This window comes from Chelonia mydas, chromosome 7 (assembly GCF_015237465.2).
Source record: "Chelonia mydas isolate rCheMyd1 chromosome 7, rCheMyd1.pri.v2, whole genome shotgun sequence".
NCBI classification, from domain to species: domain Eukaryota; kingdom Metazoa; phylum Chordata; order Testudines; family Cheloniidae; genus Chelonia; species Chelonia mydas.
This window is the reverse complement of record NC_057853.1, coordinates 42454387-42482113: the sequence shown is the minus strand read 5'-3', so window position 1 is coordinate 42482113 and position 27727 is coordinate 42454387. Positions and strand designations below refer to the sequence as shown.

General features: G+C 38.4%; 1 protein-coding gene across 17 annotated transcripts in view; it reads right to left on the bottom strand.

The window, feature by feature from the left end:
• The window catches only part of PBRM1 (polybromo 1), an 86934-nt gene that overhangs the window by 24496 nt on the left and 34711 nt on the right, over window positions 1-27727 (bottom strand). For 14 of the 17 annotated variants that reach the window (XM_037905599.2, XM_043552215.1, XM_043552212.1 and 11 more), the window contains 9 exons: window positions 19744-19885; window positions 18943-19040; window positions 14944-15220; window positions 10510-10615; window positions 7675-8317; window positions 5070-5281; window positions 3746-3931; window positions 2451-2608; window positions 1300-1566 (listed from right to left, as the gene is read on the bottom strand). In XM_037905599.2, the coding sequence (XP_037761527.1) occupies window positions 1300-1566; window positions 2451-2608; window positions 3746-3931; window positions 5070-5281; window positions 7675-8317; window positions 10510-10615; window positions 14944-15220; window positions 18943-19040; window positions 19744-19885 (2089 nt within the window). The remainder of the gene's footprint in view (window positions 1-1299; window positions 1567-2450; window positions 2609-3745; window positions 3932-5069; window positions 5282-7674; window positions 8318-10509; window positions 10616-14943; window positions 15221-18942; window positions 19041-19743; window positions 19886-27727) is intronic. The other 3 variants (XM_037905595.2, XM_037905606.2, XM_043552216.1) reach the window with 1 other exon arrangement.

Here is a 27727-nt window from a genome sequence, read left to right as displayed (position 1 = left end):
GCACTTTGTTGGTTTATTGATATCAAAGTAATTAATTAGCTATCTTGGATGGTTAAAGCAAAACTACAATATTCCTCACTTGGTTTTAGTAAACACGATTACATGGTCGGGGCAACTAAATTAGGCATTTGGTCAAATTACTGTGAGTGAAGGCATTCACTGTTCATACCTTAAATATCACAATTACCACCATACTGCATATTTTTAAAAATGTCATGCCGTTTATCCTATTTAATTCCCACTCTTATACCCAAAACTCACATCATGTCCCACTGTATCCTCAAATCAAAAGGAGCCAAGGGTACTCGGCAGCTCACAGGGGACGCTCTACACATGGCAGGATCAGACCTTGTGAGTCTTCACATTCTTGATAAGATTATTCCTTTGTTTTATCATTTGATGAGATAAATCAGAACACACATCTCTAGCTTTTATTGGGGGAGGGATGTCTATTTGGGGTTGACAGTGATCAGCATGTTCCTTTTTTTGTTTTTAAATTGTGCGAGCGAGCACAGAGAAAGTATAATAGGCTCACTCTGTAAATCTAAATATAAGAAATGAAAGACAAAACCTTTTTCTCAATATGTTAGCAAGAAAAATGTCCTTAGGAATGCCAAGTATCAGACTGTCAGATGATTTTAAACCATTAAAGTATCAACTATAAATAAACCATGTTTGACATATGATAAAATGTCACAGAGAAGCATATGATACCACTATGTAATGCTTACTATTCTCTTTCTATTTAATGAAGACTTGATACCTAAAAACTAAATATAAAGGATATCTGCAGTACCAACTAGCAATCGGATGAGTTAAAAATAGATTTTTCTGTCTCACTGATTTGTCTAGTGTTAGGACAGACTAAAGTAGATGCAATTTTTTAAAATGTGGTTAAGAAAAAAAAAAATTTCAGACACAATGAGAGAAACGCAGATTAGTCCAGCACTTGAATACAGTATGTATTTGGAGGTAAATTTGAGAACTCCAAAATTCATAAAAAAAACCCATGTACATGACAGGTTTAAGAGCATAGGTGGCCAGTAGCTAACATTGTCAAGGCACAAACAGGGCTAACACGTATTTGAATCAAGGCTTCAATTATATGGAGTATGCATACACAAATTATATATGTAATTTTTTTACACATTTTAAAGTGAGATGAATTGTCATTTCTTATTTATCTATTGATTTAGCTTTTTGGAAAGATGTGAAACCTAAAACATGAATGTTCACATTTTCATCATCTCTGATCTGAAATCCAGTTCAATTCAATATCCAGCTTATCATCTTGCCTACCTTTTCAAGGTTAAGGATACTGTCTCCCACTTTATTATCCTCTAAGGTTTCAGTGTGTTTCTCATCTTCCACTTTGTCTGTATTAGCAAACACAGAAGCAACACGGACCACAGGCAGGGGCACATCTCGAGGGACAAACCTTACAGAGCTAATGGGCATGGTCCACAGTTTAATCTTCTTAAAAGACTTTGTCTTTGCAGAGTAACGAGACTCGCAGACGTAGACATCCTCATCTCTAAAGTTTTCAGGACATAATTTAAAATACTCCTGTTGAGTGAAGAGAAGGGATCATTTCAGATTAAATGTTCCAGAAACATGCGTGGAGACAGAGGTTATATATACCAGCCTGATTTTTGTTCTGGCACAAAAGGTACAATCTAGTCACTAAGTTTCTCTCTTTGGGTTTGGCTTTTTTAAAATGCGTGTGTTAAATTCAGTGCAAGGTACCAGGGTGCAGCTCAGGAGAATTACATACCACTTCTTATACCAAACAGATATAATGATTATTACAGGCAATTGTTTTCCCAACATTAACTTGCTAGTATATCTGAACTCTGAGCAGGAAAGACCACCACTGAATTGAGAAAGGAATGAAAGTTCTATGCCCACGTAATCTTTGATTATAACACTAACAAGGATTGGCATAGTGATTGTGTTAGTTACATAAACAAAACATCCACTAAGAACTGGACTGAGCTGATTCATTCTACACAGGCCAAAAAGCAATCAGATCATAAGAACTTTTAACACAACTGACCTGGGTGGAATCAAACGGTAATGTAGAGGTGAAACTCTATATCCCATTACCATTCCTCCGAGCTATCCAGCCCTCCTTCCACTAAAAACTAAAGCTAAACATTTAGAGGAAAATTTTAAGACGTTACCTACAATTTCCCTATCTCTCAAAACATCAACAAATTTGATAATGATGTGTATGTGATTTCTATAGCCAAACTGACACTGAAAAACAAATAATGCAACTTTATGTCATTTTTGTCTACTACAGAGGAACCACAATGTATCGAGCAGTAAGACATGATGGGGGAAAAGGTTATTTCATACAGGTACTGTGAGAGACCTTGAGTCTTATTTTAAAAAATAGTGCACAAATCAGTTAATAATTTTACAAATTAGTCCATTTAATCTCTCACCTTAACAAACATTACCACACATTTGCCTAAAATTTTGCTAACGGGAACTTTATTATAGTAATCACTCTTAAAAACTTCCTTCTCCAGAAATTTTCGTGTTGCAAGATGGAATGTCTCATTTGGTCGATAAAACCAGCAGCCATACAACCATTTTTCTCCTAAAAGCAAAAAACAGGATATATTTTCTATTGCACAAGGAAGTAGAGACAACAGTAGATCGTGTTAATAATCAAACAGTTATATAACAATACCTGGTATATCCAAACCTCGCTGATTCAAAATAGGACAATGTTTTTCAGCTGTTTCAGATAAGTGAGGTTTGGATATGTAAGAAATCCACCTTCTCCTATGGATGTTTGACTCAGAAGAACACAACAGGAATTAACGCCATTGAGCCAGTTGGCCTTGGAGAATCCAGTCTGCAATCTATAAATTCTGACTGTGCAGGCCTTGAAAATTATGCTCAAGGACAAGAAAAAGCCTGTGAATCTGTCACTCCTGACTATCTGAAAATTTGGGACATCCCCACAGATCTTTGGATAACAGATTGTAACGTACATTTTTAACTATAACTCCTTTCCTGTTTTGCCATCTCCTTACTTTTGACAGAGTCAAGCTGCGACTTCACAGTTTTCTTATAAACCATGAATGAACACTCTGGTATTACTCAAAATCAGAGAAAATAAATTGTATGCAGACTGGCCCTGTTTATTAACAGTACCATAAAACTTCTGTCTCAATCCTCTTGTATACTGCCAAAAGCAAGAGTTTTGGTTGAATTGGTGCTGACTATGATTCAATTGTAAGTTTGCCCAGGACAAGCCATATTTAACACTGCTTTGGAATTTAACCACGTGTTCTGAAATGATGCTGGCTTGTCCTGTGGTGCACTTGTAGTTTAACTATGTTCAGCACTGCCTCTGTTATCAGCAATGGATACTTTTCCTAGTTTAGACAAGACCCTTCCGTTCCTGCTTAGCTGACTCAAAAGCAGTGTTGATGGGTTCTGGAAGGAGCCACATCTAGCCTTCCTAGACCAGAAGGCGAGGGTGTTATCTACAGGATGTTTATAATGTGAAAAACACAGGACATTTAGCACTCCCAAAAGCTCTCCAGCATGCAAAAGCCTTTAAATCAGGTGTTTCAGAAGTAATAAAAATACACGCCACACGCATGCGCGCGCACACACACACTGTGAGCAGAATAATTAAGGTTCCACCCAAGGAAAACTCAAACTGGAAGTTTTAACAAGCAATATTAAGAAGCTGTATTGCACTATTTTCCTGTGTTCTTACCAGCTGAATCTTCCCATAATCGCTCAATGCAGACTATATGAGGTTGCAGGTTGGCTTCTGCAGGTTCCACATAGACATAATCCCCAACATGGTACATGCTGTTCTTAAAGCTGCAATCCTGGCTGTAAGTCCGATGTAAGCTCGACAAACCAGCTCCTCCAGCAGAATCTTCACTCTTTTCAGCTTCTTATTTCAACATAAAAGGAAACAAAAATTACTAAAAGCCATCTCAGGAAGAGAAGAGAGATTCTAAAGAACAGCACCTTGTTACAATACACTGGCTCTCAATGAGTTAAATCACGGCATCTTTGTTTTGTGACTTAAGCAAAACCTTCCTTATCTGTGAGACGAGGGAAAGAGAAAGACAGCAGCAAGTGGGAGCACTATTGCAGATTAGTAAAGTTTGTTGACCAGCTAGAGCTGGGAATGGGGCCAATGTCTGACACATTCTTATTTATTATTTGTATTGCAGTAGTGCACAGGACCACACATAGTCATGAATCAAGACCCCACTGTGCTGTACAAACAATGGTCCCTCCATCATGCTCCCTGAGGGTCAATGAAGGAGTGCCACACCAGACCCAAAAAGAAAAGGAGTACTTGTGGCACCTTAGAGACTAACCAATTTATTTGAGCATAAGCTTTCGTGAGCTACAGCTCACTTCATCCTTTTCTTTTTGCGAATACAGACTAACACGGCTGCTACTCTGACACCATATCCAGTGGATTCTAGTTCCAAGGTATGGTTTGAGCATGATCTATGAGACACCTAGCTTCTCCCTCCTGCTGTTGAAGAGCTGGGCCCAGATCTTCAGATGTATTTTATCGAGGCCTCCACGTAAGTGAAAATGAACTCACTGACAGCAATAAGGGAGGGGAGGCCTTTAGAAAGGTCACCCCTATTGCCTCTCTCCTGTCCTCTATACCGTGACTTGCTCTCGTATAGCACTGAGCCCAGCTGCAGGGAGTGAATAAAGATGATCACTACTGACCTTAGTGCTGTGGGGAAAGGACAGCCAGCTGCTCTTTATTTGAAGGGACAGGTAAAGGGGCGGAGTGGGGAGCCATCCTCCCCTCTTAGTGGGAAGACATCTTTAATTCATTCCCCATCGCTTGTCTTAAAGCCATGAAGAGCACAGAGACAGCATGGGAGGAGGGTGACAGAGAAGACCTTTACGAAGGCCCCCTTGTCCCACACAATACTGTAAGCTAGTTCCTCCTCAGTACCACAGTTGCTTCAGCAGGAACAGCAAAGGCCTGGCTCAGCAATGAAAGCATTACAAGAGACAAATGTTTATAGTTTTGAAAGGAAAATTAAAATTACCTCTCTTCTCTTCCTCTCTTTTGAGTTTATCCTCTTCGAATTCTTTGGGTAGCTTTTCCTTTTTTTCTTTCTCTACATCGTTGTGAAGATGCTTGGTGGTGTAGCTGAGTGCTGGTGATAGAAGAATCTCTCCATTCTTGCAGAGTTCGTCACGGATTTTAATAAAGAACTGCTGAAGTTCCACAGCATCTTCATAAATCTCTGAATCAGTCCTGCATGGAAATGACAGACAGATTACAACATGACACTATACCTTATGCAGGAATAAACAGTACTCTAAATACAACCTCATCAACTGTTACATTTAAGGATAAATTACAAAGACTCAATGTATATCAGATAACTGTTCAACAAAGAGGTAAAGTGACAGAAAATTCAGCACATACTGCTCTATTAGCAATAAGCAGATTTCCCCTTAGTTGTCTTTAAAAGTACTTTAATAGTAAAAATCAGAGAAAAAATGAACGCATATTAGTTTTTATTTATCCAATTTTTAAATCACCAAACATCTGTGCTTTACTTTTCAACCAGTAATTAAACAACATACCTCTACACAATTAAGTTATTTAGGACTTATAATATGGCCTGCACCACAGCATTATCAGAGTACCTTTATAGCCTGTTCATAGGGAACTTTAAAAAGTGATCTCGCAAAGCACTAGCAACCTAATCCAGCCTTTTAAAGAGTATTTACAAAAGGAAATATTTACAAAATGATGCATTATGGGTGCCACTTTGTATTTCTATTTGGTGGTGTTTTTGTTCAGTGTTTAAAATCATTCAGCAGTTTGTTGTTTTTAAATGAAATAATTTGCTGTATATTCAGCCAAACTGTTTTTAAGGTGGGGAGATTAGTACAGTTTTGTTTTCTTATTCTTAAAATAGGACAATGATCAATATTCTATTACCCAATAGAATAGCTTCCAAACAAAACAGCATGGAGTAATCAGAATACTATTTTGTTTTTAAAAGAACAGATATTTGGGTTAATGTTGCTTTTGCTGCCACTGAACATTCAGAGAAAGCTTGGTTATTCTCCTTTTAAATTTTAGTTATTATGAATCACAATGAATGGGGGAGGGGGAGAGGCAAAAAAGACATGTTGGAGATCAACACTGCCAAGTCTTCATATGGCTATACCATTTCACCTCTCTCAGGTTTAGGAAAACTAAAATGAGTCATCTGGACAATTTTTTTTAAAATCCAGTTGCAGGTCATCCTCAAAGATGCCCTCTGACTAAACTGCATGTACTTTCAAGAGAGAAATAATGTGCCAGCCTCTCCAATAACTAGTACAACAAAAAAGAAAAGCTGATTTCCATATAAGTTGGATAAGCATTCTCATATAGTGCAACTGAAATTCTGAGAAATCACAGGCAACCAGCCACAAATCAAGCTATTTTGTAACTGGACTTTACTGCTTTTGAAAGAGAGTCTTCTGAGAAACTAAAAAGCTGTTTTTTTAATTAAAAAGAGTAATTGTACTCATCACCCATTGTCATGCCAGATGATCTTTTTATTCTTTTTAATTGCTTTTTAAATAAGAGATTTTATTACCACCACATGTCTCCTTTCTTATTGAAGTTACAGCAGCAAAACTCTCCCTACACACAGAATCATAGAAATGTAGAGCTGGAAGGGACCTCAAGAAGTCATCAAGTTCAGCCCCTGGTGCTGAGACAGTACCAAGTAAAGCTAGATCATCTCCGACAGGTGTTTGTCCAACCCATTCTTAAAAACCTCTAATGGTGGGGATTCCACAACCGACCTTGAAAGCCTATTCAAGAGCTCAATTACCCTTAAAGTTAGAAAGTTTTTCTAATATCTAACCTAAATCTCCCATGCTGCAGATTAATCCCATTATTCCTTGTCCTACCTTCAGTGGACATGGAGAACAATTGATCATTGTCCTCTTTATAACAGCCCTTAACATACATCTCCAAGTACATTATTTGACCCACTCCAGTGGAAAGCGGGAAGCTGTATGTCTGCATATTTTTGCACATCCCAAGAAACCTTGAATAGAAATGATTGCTCTAAATGGGAGATCTACTAAACAAAGCAATTAATATAGCAGAACATGCTGCAATCTTGATCAGGGGCTGCAAAGGCTGACCCTGCAGTCAAACACATTTTTACCGTCTGGCACAGCCCTCCAAAATTTATATAGAAATGTACTAACTCAGTTAAAAATGCAGTAGCCCAATGAAATTATTTACTTTACTGTTTGATGACAGTTTATGTCTCTACACAACATCTCCCCCGCAAAACAACCCATTTCTTGCTTCTCCATACCTCTGAATGGTCTCCTTTTTACCGCTGAGGTCTTCTTCTAAACTTGCCTTCCCCCAGCTTTGGAAGATAGCCCTATATTGGTTTAACCTTGCTTTGCCGGGGTTAACTTCAAAGATAGGGGCTACAAACTTTAAATGAAACCTTAAATTCTGCTGAATGTGATTGCACCCAACTAAGCAAGTTGCTTTTTCCCTAGCACACTAACAGGAAAGTTAATGTGTCTTTTAAAATGGGAATTATTTGGACAGTGATAAAGACTCAAAACTAACTTGACAAGACTAAGGTTTGATACATGTATGGTTTCACTTACCGGTTCATTCTCCTTGCCCTCTCTAGCATCTCAAACATCTGCTCTTGAAACAAGTCCAGTCTCCTGTAGCGATTATTTTCTACGTTCTTTCGGATAATATCAAAAGTCAAAGGTGGTTTGTTTGGGAAGTTGGGATCAACAGCAGGAATTTCAGCTAAGGAGTCACTATAACACCTGCCCTCATCATCCTGATGGCTCATTACGGACACAAAAAGGTTATGGATAAGTTCCTGGATTAGCAATGTTACATTGGGGACATGAGAATCCTCATCTCCTTCTATGTCTCTTTTAGTTTCAAGCAAAACTTTATGTAGGACAAGGGCATCTTTGTAAATCAGAGACTCTGGTTCATTGTAAGTGCAGGCATTATTGAACATCATTACAAAGTCTTCTACCATGGAATCAATGTCCTGGTACTTGTTGGCCATCATGTGACTTCTTATCTTTTCCATGTCAACTGGCTTTTTAATGGTTACATAATAGTCAGGCAGTTCTGATCGAGATGGAAGCCTCAGAAAGATGGCACTTAATCGTCTGCCTCGTTTATCTGTGTAGTTCTTCACTGCTTCGTACACCTCATTCAGTTTCTGTTGCATTGGAGTCATGTATTTTGATTTCTTAGGGGAAATACCACTTTTTCTACCTAGACAGACAAAAAACCAACAACAAATGTATAAAAAACAGTCAGCCTTATGCACTTACTTCCCTAACAAACTCCTTTTCTATGGCTAAGGTAACTTAATTCACCATTACCCTACCAGAATAGCTATGCCACTTACAAATACAGTTTTTTAATTTCTATTCCATCAGCTCCTATTAATTACTTTTCTCAGATGTTTTCTCTGTTTTCACCATGGACAATTTAGTACAACATACAGAGTGCTGGATCTGAAACTTTGAAGCCTGTCTTCCATAAGTATAAAATAACACTAATAATACATTCAAGATTGCACATCAGCCTAAAGTTAAAGACTGTAAGGGAACCCAACACAATAGCACTGTGTGAAATTGTCACTTGAGTTCAGTAGTCATTAAAATCCTCTCTTTGTGTGGATTTTTCATAGCCATTAAAATTCTCTCTTCATGGGGATTTTCACACGTGGGTATGTCTACACTGCAGTTGGGAGTGTGCCTAGCCTGAGCCTCTGCTGGTGCTGCAACATCCACACAGCTATTGTTAGCGCACTAGCTCAAGTCGAACTAGCACACGTCTCCCTTCCAGCTTGGGAGGCACACTCCCAACTGCCGTGACACACCCTAAGAATCCCACCTATTGTGAGTTTTCCCTCACACAGCAGATTTAAGCTAAACTAGGTAGAATTATTATAAGTAAAATGTAAAATAATGCCTTCAAATGGGGCTACCAATCAGATTAGCTATTTGTTAATACAGGATCAATTGTTAAAGCACTACATAGTTTTTGCACTTGGATTCTTCCATATCTATACTTTCTTGGTGGTTTAGCATTTTTATCCTCAGTGATGCTTCAATATGGCGTGTGTGCTTTTCTTTTTTTAACAAAACCCTTCTATACAATTTGATCATTTACTCAGTTTAGAATTTAACACACACATATCAAAGGAGCAGCACCAACCTGAAATCTGTTCAGTTACTTTTTAAAAAAAGGAGTGAAAAATAGTTCTAACACCACCTACTGCTGAATTTCCCTGCCATTGTAAGGGGATTTACAATAATTTTCTCTTAAAGATGTTTCACTTCTCTTTGTTGCTCTGTGGAAGACCCAAATACACAACAGGGGAAACTAAGGGTCTGATCCACCCTTACTCATAGTTGTATAGTATCTTACTCTGAGTGGTCCCATTAAAATCAGCAGATCTACTCACAGAATAAGATACTACTCAGTATACGATTAAAGGTGGCAAAACATAGCCGGAACTCATTATAAACAGCATGTTAACAAATGCATAAAGATATTGAAAAAATAAATCAGAGAAAAATATTTTCTTTAATCTCTTTCCGTTACAATAACCAGACGTACTACTTATAACAATAGTAGGTGCAAACATTTTCTAAGAGATGTGTTTTGGTTACATTTTTTAAAGTATTCTTCTTTAAACATGCTATAAAATTGTTAAATATGGGGACATATTTATTCTACTGACTTACCTTTATATTATGCTAATTTTAACACATAAAAATCCCCATGAAACACTAACAAGGTAATAATACTTTGCAATTTTATCACACTCTTCATTTGGGGATCACAAAGCACTTTATACCCATTAATGAATTAAGCCTCAGCTCCCCTGTGTAACAAGTTATATCTCCAATTTACAGATGGGAAAATGAGACACAAGGAGGGTAAATGACAAAGTTACAAAGGATGTCTATGGAAGCAGAACAGATCTTCTAGCTCCTGGCACTGTTCCTTAATCTGTTTGCACTTTAGCTGCTGCTGAACCATTTTCTGATGTTTCAAAGCTTACTACATATGCTTCTTACATCTCCAATCAGATAAATGAGGTATGACACCAATTATTAAATTCCAGTTATTCTGAACTTCCCTTCTTCATTCTAACCTAGCCCGTATAGAAAAGCTGTTTCATATAGATTCTCTCATTCTGATTTTCCCATCCCCCACCTCTTAATTTCAATTTCAGCACAAACACATACCAATATCCACTGCAATTATGATGATATTGAAAATATAATTCAGTTTTGCAGTTTAGTGTACAATTGGGTTCAGAAGTGGCATAAGTTATCCAACCTGCCTGGAATGTATGGTAATATGGCTTTCCATTTTAATGTTAATCTGTATCATTTTATTCCATATCAACATTTACCAAGAAGTAGGAATCCACAATGCTGCCTTACTTAGCTTTAGTTTAGGGGAAGCGATATCATCATCTTCAGGAAGAGGTCCCAGCTCTTTCTTTTTTTCTTTAAGAATCTTCTCTAGGATATGGGCATCATTATATACCTATTAGCCATTAAAATGTTGAAAGAAAAATAACAGAACAATATTTAGGTTATTTGTTTCCTTATGATAATGTAATAGAGTATACCAAGAAAACTCTTAACACAAAAGAGTTAATGCCTTAGTTTCAGTTGAACACAATATTCTTTGCTTCCACTCTTGAATGTTTGTATAGTGTTACAGTATGTTATTAAAACAACTGGTTCATTCCACCCCAAATGTGTATTTCATTGAAGGATGAAATAATTCCTATATGTAACTTTTGTAAAGCACCCTGGGATATTTCAGAAAAAGGCCCTATATTAGATTGTCTTCTTGACTTTGTCCCCATCCTTTTTGCTTCCTATTTAAATTCTCATCTGTTTCCTTTCTTTCACTTTTCAAAACACTCTTTCCCATTCCCAAGGAAACCCAGCTGCTTCATCAAATTTTATATACTCCTCCCCTTTCCCGCTAAAGCTCCTAGGAAGTTCAGTTTACACTCACTGCCTTGGTTTTCTGTTCTTCAGTTCTCTCTTGCCTCCTTTGACATCTGTCTTACATCCCAAACCCTCCACCAAAAAACACTTTTACCTATTTAAGGTCACCTCAATTACCTCTTGACTGAGATTAAGGTGCCTCTCTCTATTCTAATCCTTCTTGATACACCTCTTTTGATGAAGAGGGTCAGTCACTTTCACCTTCACTCTCCCCACCTATACTTCAAGATTTTATAGATTCCATTTACCGTATATACTCGTTCATAAGACTATTTTTTGGTGAAAAAGTGAAGTATGAAAGAGCAGTGGTCGGCTTATCAATGGTCTACACCAAAATCTGACAATTTTAATCTCTACTGAATTATTGAATTGAATATCTAGTACATTTTCATTGTAGATCAGGAGTCAGCAAACTTTGGATCCCGGCCCGTCAGGGTAAGCAGCTAGCGGGCCAGGACATTTTGTTTACCCAGAATGTCCACAGGCACAGAGCCCCTCAACTCCCAGTGGCTCCGGTTTGCCGTTCCCAGCCGATGGGAGCTGCGGGAAGTGGCGGCCAGCACACCCCTCAGCCCGCGCCGCTTCCCGCAGCTCCCATCGGCTGGGAACAGCAAACTGCGGCCACTGGGAGCTGAGGGGCTCCATGCCTGTGGACACTCCAGGTAAACAAAATGTCCTGGCCTGCTAATGGCTTACCCTGATGGGCTGAGATCCAAAGTTTGCCAACCCCTGAAATATAGGGTCAGCTTATGAAAGGGTCATACAGTTTTTGCCATTTTTACCTATCCATCTTGAGGGGTCGGCTTATAAACGAATGGGCTAATGAACGAGTATATACAGTAATTTCCATTCTAAGCTGATATCACTCAAATTTCTCTTAGTCCCCCTTCTCTTTTTCTTCAAACTTTATCTTTAGGTGACTTCACCAGCTCTTATGGTTTCAGCTACCACTTCTTCTGTGCTGACTACTTCCAAAACTATTACTTTTCCCATTACTCCCACCGTTTCCTCCTGACCACTCTCATGTCTCAGACTGTCTTTCAGCCATCTCCTTTTGGATGTCCTACCAATTTAACCTCTAAGATTGTGATTTTCAAAGGGATGTAAAGGAGTTTGGTGCCCACAATCCATTTAATATCAATGGGAATTGAGTGTCTAATTTCCTTAAACCCCTGTGAAATTCCCAGTGCAAATGCCTAAAACTGGATTTGATATTTCCTCACAAATACTCATCTCTCCATCACTGTTGGAGTCCATTATTCTTCCCATAATCAAGGCTCAAACTTTGTTTCATTTAGACCTTTCTTTCCTGTTCCCTATGTCACCCTACATCCTGGCTTTCCCCAAATCGTGTCATTCTTCGCCTACATCATGTCTAAAAATCAGTCATTCCTCTCCATCCCTACAACTGCAGTCCTTCCCCATACATCTTGGTCAACTTTCACCTGACAGCTGCAATCTCTTCCTTCTGTATTTTTCATTTCTCCCCTCACTCCCTTCTTGAGCAGTCATATGCTGCTGCTAAAATCCATTAAATTCTCTTCCCCACTCTTATGTTATTCTCTCCTGCCAATCCTTTTGCTAGCTTCTCACATCAAGTTCAAATTCCCCATTCTCACCTTAGAGGCTCTGTTCTCTTCTTCTGCTATCCCACATCCTCCTCTCAACAACTGTCTCCCATTGCTCCTCCTCTTTACCTCTCTGATTTCCATTCCTCTTCATGTTGTCTTCTTCTGCCTCCTACGCTTAGAATTATCTCCCTCCCTCCTTCAACTATTTCCTCCAACACATTTCCATCACAGTTCTTAAAAGACCCTACCGTTCCAAGATTCATAGACCACACTGTAACTCAAAACACTTAATGTCTGAGCTATTCTGTCCATGTCTTTACGGTATTAAAAACATCCTGGGGACAGGGAATTGTGCCTCATGTATTTGTACAACATCAAGCACATTAACACCATTTAAATAACATTTAACATTTATATCTTATATCCAGATCTGCTGAATCTGATTGAGGAATATATACTGATGTCCATCAAACCAGAAAAATAAACCAAAAACCCCACAATGTCTTTTTCCTTTTAGATATGAACCTTAAGAAGAATTATAAAAGCCAGCGATGACATGGATGAATAGTTGACTGAATGGCTCATTGAGTTCCTTGCCTCTTGTCTCTAGAAATGCACATGGGAATTCAGTACCACAAAATTTCAACAAAGACATCTAGCAGTTGGCTCACTGTTATGTTCTATTTCAATGGAGACCTTATCTCACAATCCTCCCCAAAAGATTGCATGAATTCTTTCCAAAGTATAGTATTATCACTGTCAATTTCTACATTGCGATCAAAATCCTGTTAACCTATCTTGGGAAGAATATAAAGATGTTGTTGGTTAACAGTCTGCTGTTGCTGTAGTCATCAGGCAAATATATTTGCAGGACAAGTAAATAAGCGAAGTTCAGGTTGCAACTTGCAGCCATAAGGTTTTATGCCTCTTTGCCAGTATAGCTAATCAAACAGAATCAGATTATTTGCAAGTGTAGATGCATGTTCATCACTTGCCATATTAGACATTTCAATGATCTGATTAAGCACAAGAGACAAGTATTGCTTCTTAAATTTGCTCATGCTGTCCTGCTCAATGGGCTGTATTAATGACTTCAGGTTGTCAAGCAGAAATATGTTTGTAAGTTTATATAGAGCGTATGTTTGGCATTAGTGAGAAACAACATCTATTGGTATGCACCTTCTTAATCATATCTTCCATATTACTCCAGTCACCACGCATTCTGGTTGCCCTCATATAGTAAGATATCAGTGGTGTTTTACTTTTCTTAAGGCATCAAAGATTTCTTTTCCTATCACAAAAGGCTAGAATATCCAGCTTCTCACTGCCATCGGTAATGTTGTCAACAGTGGAGTATGAATATATGTTTCTTCAGCTTGCTGTTGACTCTGCTTTACCTGACTAAGGACTGAATATGGACTTCAGGATTTGGTCCATAAATAAATAAAGCCATTTAATTCTTAGTCACTTGCTGTTCACTCATCCACAGTAATTACTTTGTTAAAGGATTCGTTTCTCTTTTGCATACACTTTGCAGAATATACATTTAACCATAGTAGATAAATATTTAATTTAATAAGGGAGATAATGACAATATGTAAACTGTGCAGTTAAACTACATCTCCATTCTGACAAGATGATAAAAATAACAAGGTGGGATCGCACGTTCACCTTTTCTCATCAATTTCTTCATCAAATGTATTCATTTGAGAAGCAGAGATACCTTTTCCACCTACGAGCCCTGCAAAATCATGCTCAGATCTAAGAGCCAAACTGAGTTATTTACATCCCACACATCTCCCCACAGTAACAAAAATTCTGAAGATTAAATTAGGACCCTAGTGACCCCTATGTAATTCAATTGCCTTCAATAGGTTTATAGGGTGTAAGTTATGGGAACTGAGTAAACAACTGTTTATTATGCACTAGAAGAAAACAGAACAGCTAACTCCTACCAGTGTAAGAGCCAACATAACTAACAGGATGAAAAATGGAATTGTACAGTTAAATGACATACACATAAAATGGAACGTGCTGTGTTTATGTCTGCATATATCTTCAGGCAGAAGCAATATTTAAACACAAAAATATATCTGTACAGAAGTAGTAGTGTTCCTGGTTTAGAACAAGTGCTATGATGGGGTGCATATGCTTATTCTGTAACTGTTAGTGTAACCACTGGAAGGAATAACCAGAGATTGACTGTTACAAAATTCGAACACAATTTTGCCTTCTGCAACGAAGCATGAAGATAACTGTGCCTGCATAATCTAAACAGTACCTGTGAGCCTTCCTCATTATAGTGTCTTGCATTTCGGAACATTAGCCTCATATCTTCTATCATAGCTTCCTCCCCTGAGTATTTATCACTGCGGATGTTATGCTCAATAATTTTTAAATCCATTGGCTCCAAGATGATTTTATAATAATCTGGATAGTCCTTTTTGGAGGGTTTAACCATAAATAGATCACACAGTCTTCTGCCTGTGCCAGGCTCTCGAGCTTCAAGAACAACATTATATAAGATTTTCATTCGCTGCTTCTTTATATTCTTTTTACTGTTGGGTAAAAAAGGGGAAAAGTATTATTTTTTCTCACCCACACACCTCCACCAGAACAGCATTTTTATTTCTGCTACAAGATACATTGAATGCCATTTTTAAAAAAAGCATAGTACCGGTGTATGAAGACCACCACCACGCTAGAAATGTGTGCATGCCAATTTAAAAAACAGTTACAGAGTGATGATAGTAGGACCAGAGAATTTGGGTCCATAGGTAAGTGCAACACTAGTTGAACTAGCCAGCTAATTTTAAAACACCTCCCCTCTTCTCCCTTTGCTCCACTTGGAGATAAAAAAAGTTTCCCCAGCATGAAACAAATCACTGTTTTCATGAATGATACTGCCTTACTCTGAATATTCCTCAAATTATGGAGTCAGACTTTGTATTTTCAAACCTAAAGCTCCTGTGTCTCCCCTCTATGACTGCACTTACCTATTAGACAAAAAGAATGAAAGGGTATACGCATCATCTTAATTCATAAACTCTTGTCCCTAGATGAAGTAAGTTTCATTTGTAAGACTGAATTTTTTTTAAAAAGCGGTCTCTAATTCAGAGTTCTTCAATTTTGGGTGTTCAACTTCACAAACCTTGAGCTTGGTTTTCACAGGTGCTCGAGTCAATGAGATCTGTGAATACTTAGCACTCTTGGGAAGGGAATCAAGCCTAAGCTTCTGAAGCTGGACACACAAAAACTGAGGCAATTTTTTAAAAATTTAGCCCTAAATGACTGGTTCACTGGCAAAATGTGCTATATACAGAGCATCAAGGGGACTTATGACTTTTCTCCACTGGTAAGAATATTTTTACATTTCTCACAGCATATACTGTATCACAAGGATAAAATATAAAGAAGGATCATTCTACAAATTAATAAAAAGTAGCTTCTGAATTGTTTGAACACCTGTCAAAAAACAGCAAGCTTTACCAATACTCTACAGTCAAAGTGGCAAATGGCTATTCTTATGCTGTCACAGACACTTGTCTCCCTATAGCAAACTATTATGATTTAATGATATTGCAAATAAGAAATTTAAAAGTATAATGAAGTTATGACTTGTTCGCAATAAAATGAAGGTGTTTGTGGCTCCCTACCCACATCCTAGTCTTGTTTATCTTTTATTTAAATACAATGGAACACTTTGGACTAGACTTCCATAGAAGTGCTTCAACCCAGCTTCTAAATTATACATTAAATTTTGCAGAAGCCAATCAGGTGGTTATCTTTCCAAATCACTTGATCCACAGACATAAATCTTTTAATGTGCAGACTGTGTACACAAAACTACATGTGCAAATGTATAGGGTTTTTTTGATAGTGTGGTTTTATCATTAATTCCTCACAGAAGCCAGTTAGTACCCACAGTCTATCACAAAGCATTAGTTTTCATAGGCAAATAGGCAGTGGTACACAGAACATTCTCCAAGATTGCTGCAGCACAGACATTTCAACATTTAGTTCCTTTCCAATTAAATAATTTTATGCATTTAAAAAAAAAAAAAAATCTGTGCTTGCCAGGACACTCTTGTGAGATGAATCAGCTATTTCATGATGTACTTGGGAACAGGAGACACCACCATCACAAGCAATTAAAAAAACCAAAACCAGAAAACAGATGTAATATGACATAAATCACAATTTGATGGAGAAAGAAAAAGGGTTTCTTAGCTATACAAATTAAAAATCAGCAAGTGCATTTTGAGTTTCTTCACTGGCAGGAGACTCAGTTGGAGATTCTCTTAAATAATCATGGACAGAGTCAACATAGACTAGACAAACTCTTGAGGTCCCTACATTTCTATGATTCCATACTTCCCAGTTCCATTTTTAATGTTTGGTCTGATAAAAGTTAATGAGGCAAAAAAATTACAAGGCAGAAATAGCAACATACTGATCCACACTTAAGGTTCGGGTCATGCATTTGCCACATTGAAAGGGACACTCAAAAGAATTCCCTCATTAACAGGCTGCTACACCATCAGCCTCCTTCAGGACGTCAGGATATGTTTTACTCTGGCCATTCACTGTATTTACTATCCTCTGGAATTCCTGAAAGCTTTTCACCTCCACTAACTGAATTTTCAACTTATTCTATTCACTTTATCAATTTTTCATCAACTGGGATGTAGTTTTAATGATTGCATTTACAAATCAAAATTCGTTTTTACAACTATATCTTTAGTGCAGCAACAAAAAAATTTGCCTTTCTTCACTCTACCGTATTTCGTCATCCTAACAGCCCTACTTGCTTTCTTTTCGTTGAGTTCTTAGATTTTTTTTTTTAAAGGATTTTAATATTCTCTTGTATAAGAGGATCCAATGCAATACATGATTTTAGGGCACAGAGGGCAATTTAATTTGCTTGTGTCAGCAGTATCCACTGATTCTACAAGTCACATAGACTTGCAATTGTTGTGGTCTGCTCCTTGCTTATCTTTATTTGGCACTTTATTCTCTCTCTCTCCCCGAGATCACTCAGCTACCTTTCAGGATCTCTTTTCCCTCCAATGGTATCACCAAATTTTACCACCTCCTATAGCTCAGTTACTAGTCTTTTGGCCGAGAATTTTCTATCTTTGATTGATGACTGCAATCCAGAAAACATGGAGGATGCTACTACAATTATATAATCATGTTTATGAAAGATTCTCTTGTTTTGATGGCTCTGGTCTGGTTTCACCTTTTTCCAGTCCCTCTCCCTAGCATAACAGCAAACTCAGAACCTGGAAGATTGACAGTAAGAGGCTGGAGCAACAGTGGAGGGGCCTGAATCTCAGTTTACACCAACACATTTCGCTATCTCAGTCATTTCAGTAAACACCAAAGACTTTTCCCTAGTGTTCTGAGGAAGAATGGATGGGTTAGCATCTATCTTCCAAACATGATATTTTTAAACCTATGATCTTAGTGGGCATTTATAATGCTTTCAGAGCACTATGTCTGGTGTTTTGTTTTGTTGTGTTTTATGTACACAAATTTTAATACTCTACCACCTGCCATAATCATCCTATTTTCTTATATTTGGTCTATTTATGCCTTCCTTGGCCCATGATGATTCCTGATAGAGAGTACTTGGGGAATGTGAGATCAGAAGGAAGGGAGAGGTGGCCCCCCGTGACCTTCATGGTGAAACTATACTTGATCTGTCCTGGATCAGATAAAAAATTCCAGTGATCTTATCCCAGGGAGTTTTCCCCAATCAAGAACCTGTATCTTGCAACAGGATTTAAGATTAACAATAAAATGTAAAAACTGAAAATGTATTTTAAAAATCAATTTATTTTTCATTCGGGAATTACTACCCAATAGTAAAAAGGCGAGTCATGGGTGAGGAAAACAAGGGAAGAGGAGCAACATAATTGCTAGTTACAGATAAAGTGTAATAACAAATCACAAGAACTTACAGAGTACTTTTTGGACTGAAAATACTATATCTTAAGTGAGAAACACACATAGTATTACCTAATTATGTAAAATGTCAGTGTCATACATTTTAAGAAACTGAAGTATAAATATTCTTGCCAGCTATATATTTACATATTAGTAAGAAAATGTCAGTATAGAAAAATAAAACAATTAATTATAACTGATAAATGAGATGTCTCATGGTTTTAGAATTCATATATGAAGTCTTAAACACAGATGTTTTAATGTTCTTCTATATGACAAATGAATGCAGCAACAAAAAGATGTCTGTAGGAAAAACAAAAGTGCATACCTTTTCCTTTTTGAACTTCCAGTATCAGATGTGGCAGAAGAGATCATACTGTCTCCGTCCTCAATGTCGTCTCTCCTAGCTAGCTCTTTCTTCTTTGCCTGAAAAAGAGCAAATCCCTAGTGTCAGACTTGCTACTGAATGTTCCCAGAATAAATGAATATTAAACAGATGCACAGATCAGATTCACTGAGAAAGACACAACTACAGCTGTAGGATGCATAAATATTAAAGCACCATTAAAAGCTTTCCAATGACTGTAATTCAGTGAAAGACATCCGCACAAAAGAAAATTTTATTAAAGACATGAAAATATTTTGAAGAATCAATTCAAGCCAATGCTATTTCAGACTAGCAACTATTTGAACTGTTCTGTTAAATGTGGTAATTCACAATACACAAAGTGTGTTAGTATCCTCTTATTCAAGTCATTTTAGCTATACTGTATCTGTCAATTTTAAAGATTCTTGTACTTACTTTCATAGCTTGATTCTAATCTACTTGCAAACAAAGTTATTTAAAGAAATAACTAAGAAGATCCACTCCCCATTCAGCACATTATTTTTGCAGATTTATTTCCTGACAAAGACAGATGACCCAGTATAGGATGCATTGAGAACTTCTGAACATTAAAATACGTTCAGGATACTTAACCATAAAAACTGCATTGTTGAACATACAGAACAGCTAATAAACTATCAAATATGCTACTGCACATTTAAAAAGCTCCAAGAACTACCACCTAAAGAAAATAAATTCATACATATAGCTATCATCTTGATCGTTTTACTCTTCTCTTTATACCTGCATAACTTGCTGCATTTTCAGTACTCTCTTATAGATGGCTGAATTAGGAACATTGTAGCGTTTGGCATTTTCAAACATTAAGTTCAGATCACACTCCAAGTGGTCTAGAGTTTCATATTCATGGTTCTTTAGTTTGGTTCTGTGGAAAAGACAGACAACTTATGTTGTTTCACAATAGTTCATCACTGTAATTATTTCAAATGCTTTTTTTCCAAGCAAGTCAATAACAGAAGAACTCTGATGTGGAGGAATATGTTCTGATGGTGCCTTTATACCTCAACATTGCAACTGGACATGCCAAACAAAGTGTTTGGGTTTTGGTTTTTAAAGTGAATTTAGCATTAGGAAAGGTGCCCTACTGACAGCTCTGGAGACTCTAGCCCTCTTTTTGTACATAGAATAGATATAGCATGTGAAGCAGAAGTACAAGTTTCCCCTATAACTGCTCCAACATGCCTGGAAGGACCACCTGCAATATAAAAAGATAATTCAATCCCCATTTTCATTGTGAGCATGTTCCTACAAAGCACTCAGCACCACATGAAAAATGCTAAGTGCCAATGGCTCCAATTATCAGGAACTGGTGGTGCTCCACACCCTCTTGGATCAAGCTGTCAATTTTTGGCCTCTGCTAAAACTGCCAGCAAGAAGCGTGCAGATTAGTGCTAACTGCAGTAAAGTTTGTTATGAAACTACTACTAAGAACTGGTCTGAGACCATCAAGTCATTTCACGTCTGGAAACAATTTGCAATCAGACAGCTCTGACTTGCAAGCACCTTTTGCTTTCTCCTGTTTCCCCTTATGTGTTGGAAAAATTGCCAGTCAAAACCTTCATTTTCCATCAAGTCCCACATCAAAACTAACCTCAACTAAAATGCATACAGAAAACTGGTATCTGCAAATAGCACACAATACCTGCAAATTGCGAGGCAGCAGACATGCCAAACCCGTGGAAAAAATGCAGAAACTGATCTTATTTTTGGCTTATTTGCCTTGTGAGTTGTTTATGGGCTAGTTTTTGGCTTGTAGCTTCTTCTTTTTTTTTTTTGAGCAGCTCCCAGCAAGCAGGGGCAAGGGGGGAGGAGAGAGTCAGGGGTGTACAGCGGGCCCACCACAGTCCCAGACTGCATGTTGGGGGGGGATCTAGTCACATAGAGTGTTGGGGTTCTTAGGGATTGGCTTGTTTTGGCCTTGTTTTGAAATGGGATTAGCTTGATTTTGGGCTTATTGTGAAAGCCAGGCTGCTTATTTACCGCGTGAAAGTTGGCAACTGTGCCAGGCAGGCAGGCAAGTTGTGAGTATTGCTAATGATTGGCTAAAAATTGATCATATCCTATTACTTTTGTTATCCCACCTCCCTCACACCTCATTCCCAGCCTGCGTGTTTGTCACATCCATCTGATGTGATGTCTTTTAATCTGTAAATAGAGAGTGTCATTTATGTTTGTACAGAGTCTGCCACAATTGGCCCCATAGCTGGTGGAGGCCTTTCGGTGCTATCAGAATATAAATGCAACCACTTTTGGTCAACACCAAACTGTATTAGTGACCTAGGAGCATGAAAGGCTGTATTCTATTAACAGTTCCCTGAGTCATCTAGTCCCACTGTTATTAAACAAGATTCTGTATTTCTCAGCAATGGTTGAGGAGAATACAGCTAGTTCAAACAGGGTGAGGAGCTGCAATTGTTATGGAAATCACTGAATCATAAACATGCATCTCTACTATGTCATTTCTAAATAATCATTTTTCAGAACAGAATCACACTTTAATTGCATAGTTCATATGGTCCCTATCTGCACACTCCCCACTGTATGCAGTTGAGCAAATGAAGCTTTCCTGTTCAGATTGGAGTGTCAGTGAACTCTACTGTTGGGGGAGAAAAACTCCTGAACCAAGATCCTGAACATTAGGAGGAACAGAAACTTATTTTCTAACATTTTGCTTTAAAATGTATCATTTTAAATCAACACATTCTATTAATACTTTAGAATGCTGAATAGCTTGTTAATTTCTTTTAAATCTTCTTTAGCTCACTTTTAATACTCATAAATAAGCAGCAGACTGACTATTCGCAACCCCGCTCCCAATCTATACTGCAAGGTATCACTCTTTTCCATTATAGATTATCAAAATCCACTACAAACAGGTTTTAGTACAAATTTAATTATGAGCCAAATTCAGTCTTGAGTTGCGTGTTGTGCAGTTGCATTAACATCAACTATTTGCCTGGGTGTAAGAAGGGTAGAATTTGGCACTATGCATTCTTTATATGTTACTTAGAGATTTTTTTTTTTAATAGTTAGTTAAATACTATTAAATACTATTAAAAAACAGATGCTAAGCGTACAGGATTTTTTTTAAGTTCTCTTCTACGTGATGTAGTTGGTGATTTAATATTCCATATTCATGAAAATATAAGTTTTGTGCCTGTTCCATTTGTCTAGTATCAAACACTACAGGATGCTTTTACTCCAACTAATTAGAAAATTGATGAAGATAGTATGCATTTTTTAAGATAGATCTTGTATAATAAAATATATTAAATTCTTCAAGTCTAACAAAGTTATTGACAAGTATGTGATGTGTGCATGCATGTACATACATATACCCTTGTTGAACGTTTAAATATAAAAAGGACAATACACCATTAGACATATACAAGGCAACACAGGGTAGAAAGTGTCATAGGAAACTGCAAAAGAATGGATGTTTTTAAAAAGAAGGATGTTTTAACATTATTCTAATTTCCCAATTTACATGGGATTATCCGATGTGAAAATGACTAGACTTTTGCTTGCTTACTGCTTGACTGATGGGATTTACATGTGGTATGTAAGTCAGATTTGCATTGTCAAGGGAGAAAATGTAAGCATGCAATTTACACTTTTAAAGCGTAATTTTATTCTATTCTTTGACATATTTTCCCACAAACTAATTGGGAATCAATAAAGCAAGTTGTCAGTCTTCTAAAATTACTAGTTAGAACTGAACCTATACATGAAAGATTCATCAAAACCCTAACTCCAAGTGTCCACTGAGGACTGCAATGGGATAGAAGTTCCCACAAATAAGTACCCTGCTTCTCTCTCAAGGAATGTTGATGGCATCCAAGCAGTATTTTTTGTTAATATTTCTTTCTTCAGAGGACTGTGACAACTGATGTAGACCAGTGGTATGCAAACTTTTCCAGCCATGCAACCCCTTCCCATTCAGGGAACTTGTCGGACACCCCCTCCATTACTTGAAATCTGAAACTGGGTTTTTTGTATTACTTGTAATATGAAACTAGGTTTTTAAATGGGAAGGTGCAGGGGAAATGCATAAGTGAGACTATTCATTCATTCGGTTTAGTATTAGTGTCTGACTCATTCTACAGATTCCAGGCTCTCAACTATTATATATGTTGCCAGTTTATGTCTTTTAATAATCAATTATTAATCATTAAATGAGTTTTAAAATTAATAAGAATCATAATTAATGTTAAGGGCATAGCAAACCTGCTGTAGTTATGAAACTTACCAAATTGTTGAAAATAAGACAGGCTGTGCTTTTATTTGCATGTTTGTTTTTAAAAGGGCGAAAGGCTGAAGTTTCTTTGTGCCTCTCCCCCCGCCACCCACCAAGTTTGCGCACCACTGACAGACTGTACGGCAGAATTAGTCTCAGTCAGAGATGGACTATTGGGACTATGATTATGAAGATCATGACAGTCAGGAATAGTAAATACTTTTTCAAGTAGAACATTCCAAATATTTGCAAGAGTACCCTCCATCTTTATTGCTGTGGGAAAAGAAGGAAAAAAGCTACCCTTTCTCCATTCTGAAGTATTTGCTATACAGGTAATCATTAGGGCTGTGATAAAGAACTCATTTATGCTAAAGTTCATCTCCTCGAAAGCAAATAAGGTGTGTAGATGCAATACTCATGCTTCTCACTCGTTTGCTGAGCCAACTAATTTGAAGTTTGTTTTAATTGTAGCAGTGTATACCTTGTGAATGTTCTTGTGTAACACTGATGTATTTGTCTTCTTATAGAAAGCTAGAGAAATTTTAAGACATTGGAAGACAGTAATATGAAAATACACACCTTAAAAAATTCTAGTCTCCTGACTTCCTAGACTATAGTTTGGGAGTTACAGTTAATGTGTTTTGATTGCTGTGTTGCAGAAAGGTTTTGTTCAGCTTTCTGAAGACTCCTGATGGATTCCATCTACATACATACCACAAATACTGCATTTCTTTATTCAGTAAAATCTTCTCCTCATTACCTCTTTATGCTATTCCTCTTTATTAAGGGCTGGTCTAAACACAGTTTTTGTACCTATTTAACTATATCAATGTAAATCCTATTTCTGTAAATTTATATTGATATAACTATATCAATATTGGGGTATGGTTGGGGTAGGGCAGGTTATGAACTAATGTAACCATATCTGTTTCTAAACCGATTTAGTTGAAAATGGTACAAGAACTGTGTATAGATAAGCCTTTAGAGACTTTCTAAAGATCTCATAAAATCTTATTTAGATTTTAAATATACATCATACATAAGTTCTAGGCCCCTTAACAATGTATTTAAACTCACAATGCCTATAGGAACACTAATCCAGCAGCATGATACAATAAATTAGCTCACCAGCCAACAACATACCCGCATCCCTCTTCACCCACCCCTCAAACCATAATCCATCTCAAGGCTGTTATCAAATAGACAGGCTTTTGCACTGTGCTCTGAAGTTCAACAAATACAAGCTAAACTTCAGAGACAAAGGGCTTTCACAGAGAATAGGGCCAAAAGAAATCTGATGAGGTTCAACAAGGACAAGTGCAGAGTCCTGCACTTAGGACAGAAGAATCCCACGCAGCGCTACAGGCTGGGGACTGATTGACTAAGCAGCAGTTCTGCAAAAAGGGTCCTGGGGATTACAGTGGATGAGAAGCTGGATATGAGTCAGCAGCGTGCCCTTGTTGCCAAGAAGGCTACATTAGTAGGAGCACTACTAGCAGATCGAGGGAAGTGATTATTCCCCTCTGTTAGGCACTGGTGACGCCACATCTGGAGTACTGCATCCAGTTTTGGGCCCCCCACTACAGAAAGGATGTGGACAAACTGGAGAGAGTCCAGTGGAGAGCAATGAAAACGATCAGGGGGCTGGGGCATATGATTTATGAGGAGAGGCTGAGGGAACTGGGCTTGTTTAGTCTGCAGAAGAGAAGAGTGAGGGGGTATCTGATAGCAGCCTTCAACTACCTGAAGGGGTATGTGATGTTGCACCCCATAATGCTTTATGGAAATATGCTTATGAATGTATATATGACATAACTGGAATATGTTTTATGCTACATATGTCATGTAATATATCTCTGTAAAGGTTATGATCTACTGAATATATTCATCCTATTTGTATACATGTATCATTTTTGTATTCGAAGTTATGAATATTGTCTGTGTACTTGTTTGATTTTAAGTAGCCTTAGTAAGGCATTTGGTCAGCTTCTTAAGAAAGGAATTTGCAAGTTAAGTGCCCAATCAAGAAACACTTAACGGACAATGGAACCTTGGAAGACTCCAATCCACATAAGAAGTCTACCTGGGGACATTCAAGGTAGCATGTGAACAACGGCTGCCACCTGTAAAGTTCTGAGTCATGCATGGACATGTGACTTGCCTATGTGACTCCAAAACTCCAGCTTGCAGCTGGATTCTGCATAGGAGAGAAGAGGGGGTCTCAACCCACAAGAGAAAGTCTATTTAAGCCCCTGGGAGACCCCTCCATTTTGTCTTCAGGTGGCTCAAGAGATAGCCTCTCCACCCCCAAAGGATACCTGAAAGAAACTGAAACAAAGGACAGTAACTACAGGGGGTGTCAGTGATTACTGGACCCAGACTAGAAGGAGCCTAGTCTGTAAAAGAAACTTACTGGAACATCTCTGAGGGTGACATTTCATCTGTAATCACCTTCTTACTGTATTAAGTTTAGATTTGCATGTTTTATTTTATTTTGTTTGGTAATTTACTTTGTTCTGCCTGTTATTACTTGGAACCACTTAAATCCTACTTTTTGCATTTAATAAAATCACTTTTTACTTATTAATTAGCCCAGAGTATGTATTAATACATGGGGGGGCAAACAGCCGTGCATATCTCTCTATCAATGTTATAGAGGGCGAACAATTTATGAGTTTACCCTGTATAAGCTTTATACACAGTAAAATAGATTTATTTTGGGTTTGGACCCCACTGGGAGCTGCGTACCTGGGTGTTGGAGACAGGAACACTTCTTAAGCTGTTTTCAGTTAAGCCTGCAGCTTTTAGGGGGTTTGGAGGGTGGGGGGGGAGCAGGGCTGGGGCAGGAGGAGGGGTGCGGGAAAGTGTGCAGGTTTCGGCTGGGGGTGTGGGCTCTGTGGTGGGGCTGGGGATGAGCGGTTTGAGGTGCAGGAGGGTGCTCCGTGCTGGGATCGAGGAGTTTGGAGAGCAGGAGGGGGATCAGAGCTGAGGCAGGGGGTTAGCGCGTGGGGAGAGGCTCAGGGGTGCAGGCCCCGAGCAGCGCTTACCTCAAGCGGCTCCTGGAAGCAGTGGCATGTCCCTTCTCTGGCTCCTATCCGGAGGCGTGGCCAGGCACCTCTGCATGCTGCCCCATCAGCAGGCACTGCCCCGCAGCTCCCACTGGAGTGCTTAGGAGCCGGAGTGGGGCCATGCTGCGGCTTCCGGGAGACGCGTGGAGTGGGCCCCGGTTGGAGAGCCGGAGCGGGGTCCAGCCGCGTAGTGCAGCCACATCCTGCGCCCTGGCCGGAGCAGGGCCAAGTCACATGGTGCGGCCCCCGACTGGAGCGCCACGGCAGGAGCGGCACATGGTGCGGCCCCCAACTGGAGCGCCAGAGTGGCCCCCGACCCAGCACCCCAGCTGGAGTGCCGAAGCAGACCCGAGATGTGTGGTGCGGCCCCTGACCCACCGCCCCGGCTGGAGCGCCAGAGCATGGCAAGCCCCCGACCCTGTTCCGCAGCAGGAACTTGCGGGCTGGATCTGACCTGCGGGCCATATTTTGTCTACCCCTGACCTAAGTACTTTTAACAAATCTAATTCTACTCAAAGTTAATAAAACTTAAGTATCATGACTTTTCCAGCTCTACAGAATGAGATATGCCTTCAGCAGAAAATTAAATATCTCAACTTGGCTACTTTGGGTGGTTACAGACCCTTTTCATTTGCTTATTTTATACAGTGAGGCTTAAACTACCCAGAATCATAGCCCTATTCAGCAGTACACCGCTGTAACTCAGTAAACCCTATGTATGCTAACCTTTATATAAAGAAAACCCAGGAAAAATCTAAAGTACATGGTTGATGGTGTTGGTATGGAAACATTTCAAAGAATGAGCTCAAGAACAAGTTTAGTCTCTTCTGATCCAACATCTAAAGATCCCAAGGGTATGCTGGAAACATGTACTGCATTTGAAAATACTTCCCTCTTAAACAAAATGAGAAAGATTAGTTCATTCTTTTCCTGCTGAAATCTGGGAACAGCTTTAAAGTCCAATGAGCCCAAATTAACCTTGGCATGACATCTTCCTTGCTTTGGACCTCTATATGATTAGAATGTGAAAGGAACGGAATCAGCACTCTATCCATCACAAGTTCTACCAGTAGCTGATCACTCTTTCATTTGTGAAATTTAAGGACAAAAAGATACCTGCTCCACATTCAAACAGACAGACAATCTGTCTAGGTCTGTCCTGGAAACAGGGTTCTAATGAACAAATTGCATGTTACCTATTTTTCCTTATTCTGAAGGCATACCATGTGAAGAATCCTTGGAAAATGCAAAAAGCTAAGGAAGGATTAAACATCAAAATCTGTTCAATAAAACATACATTTAGAACCGTGCGGGTTTGACCTCCGCCTCTGAGTGAAAGAATTCAAGGAAGAAGAATGCAGTCTCTTTTTCTTTTCTTTCTCTATTCTCAGTAGTTTTTGAA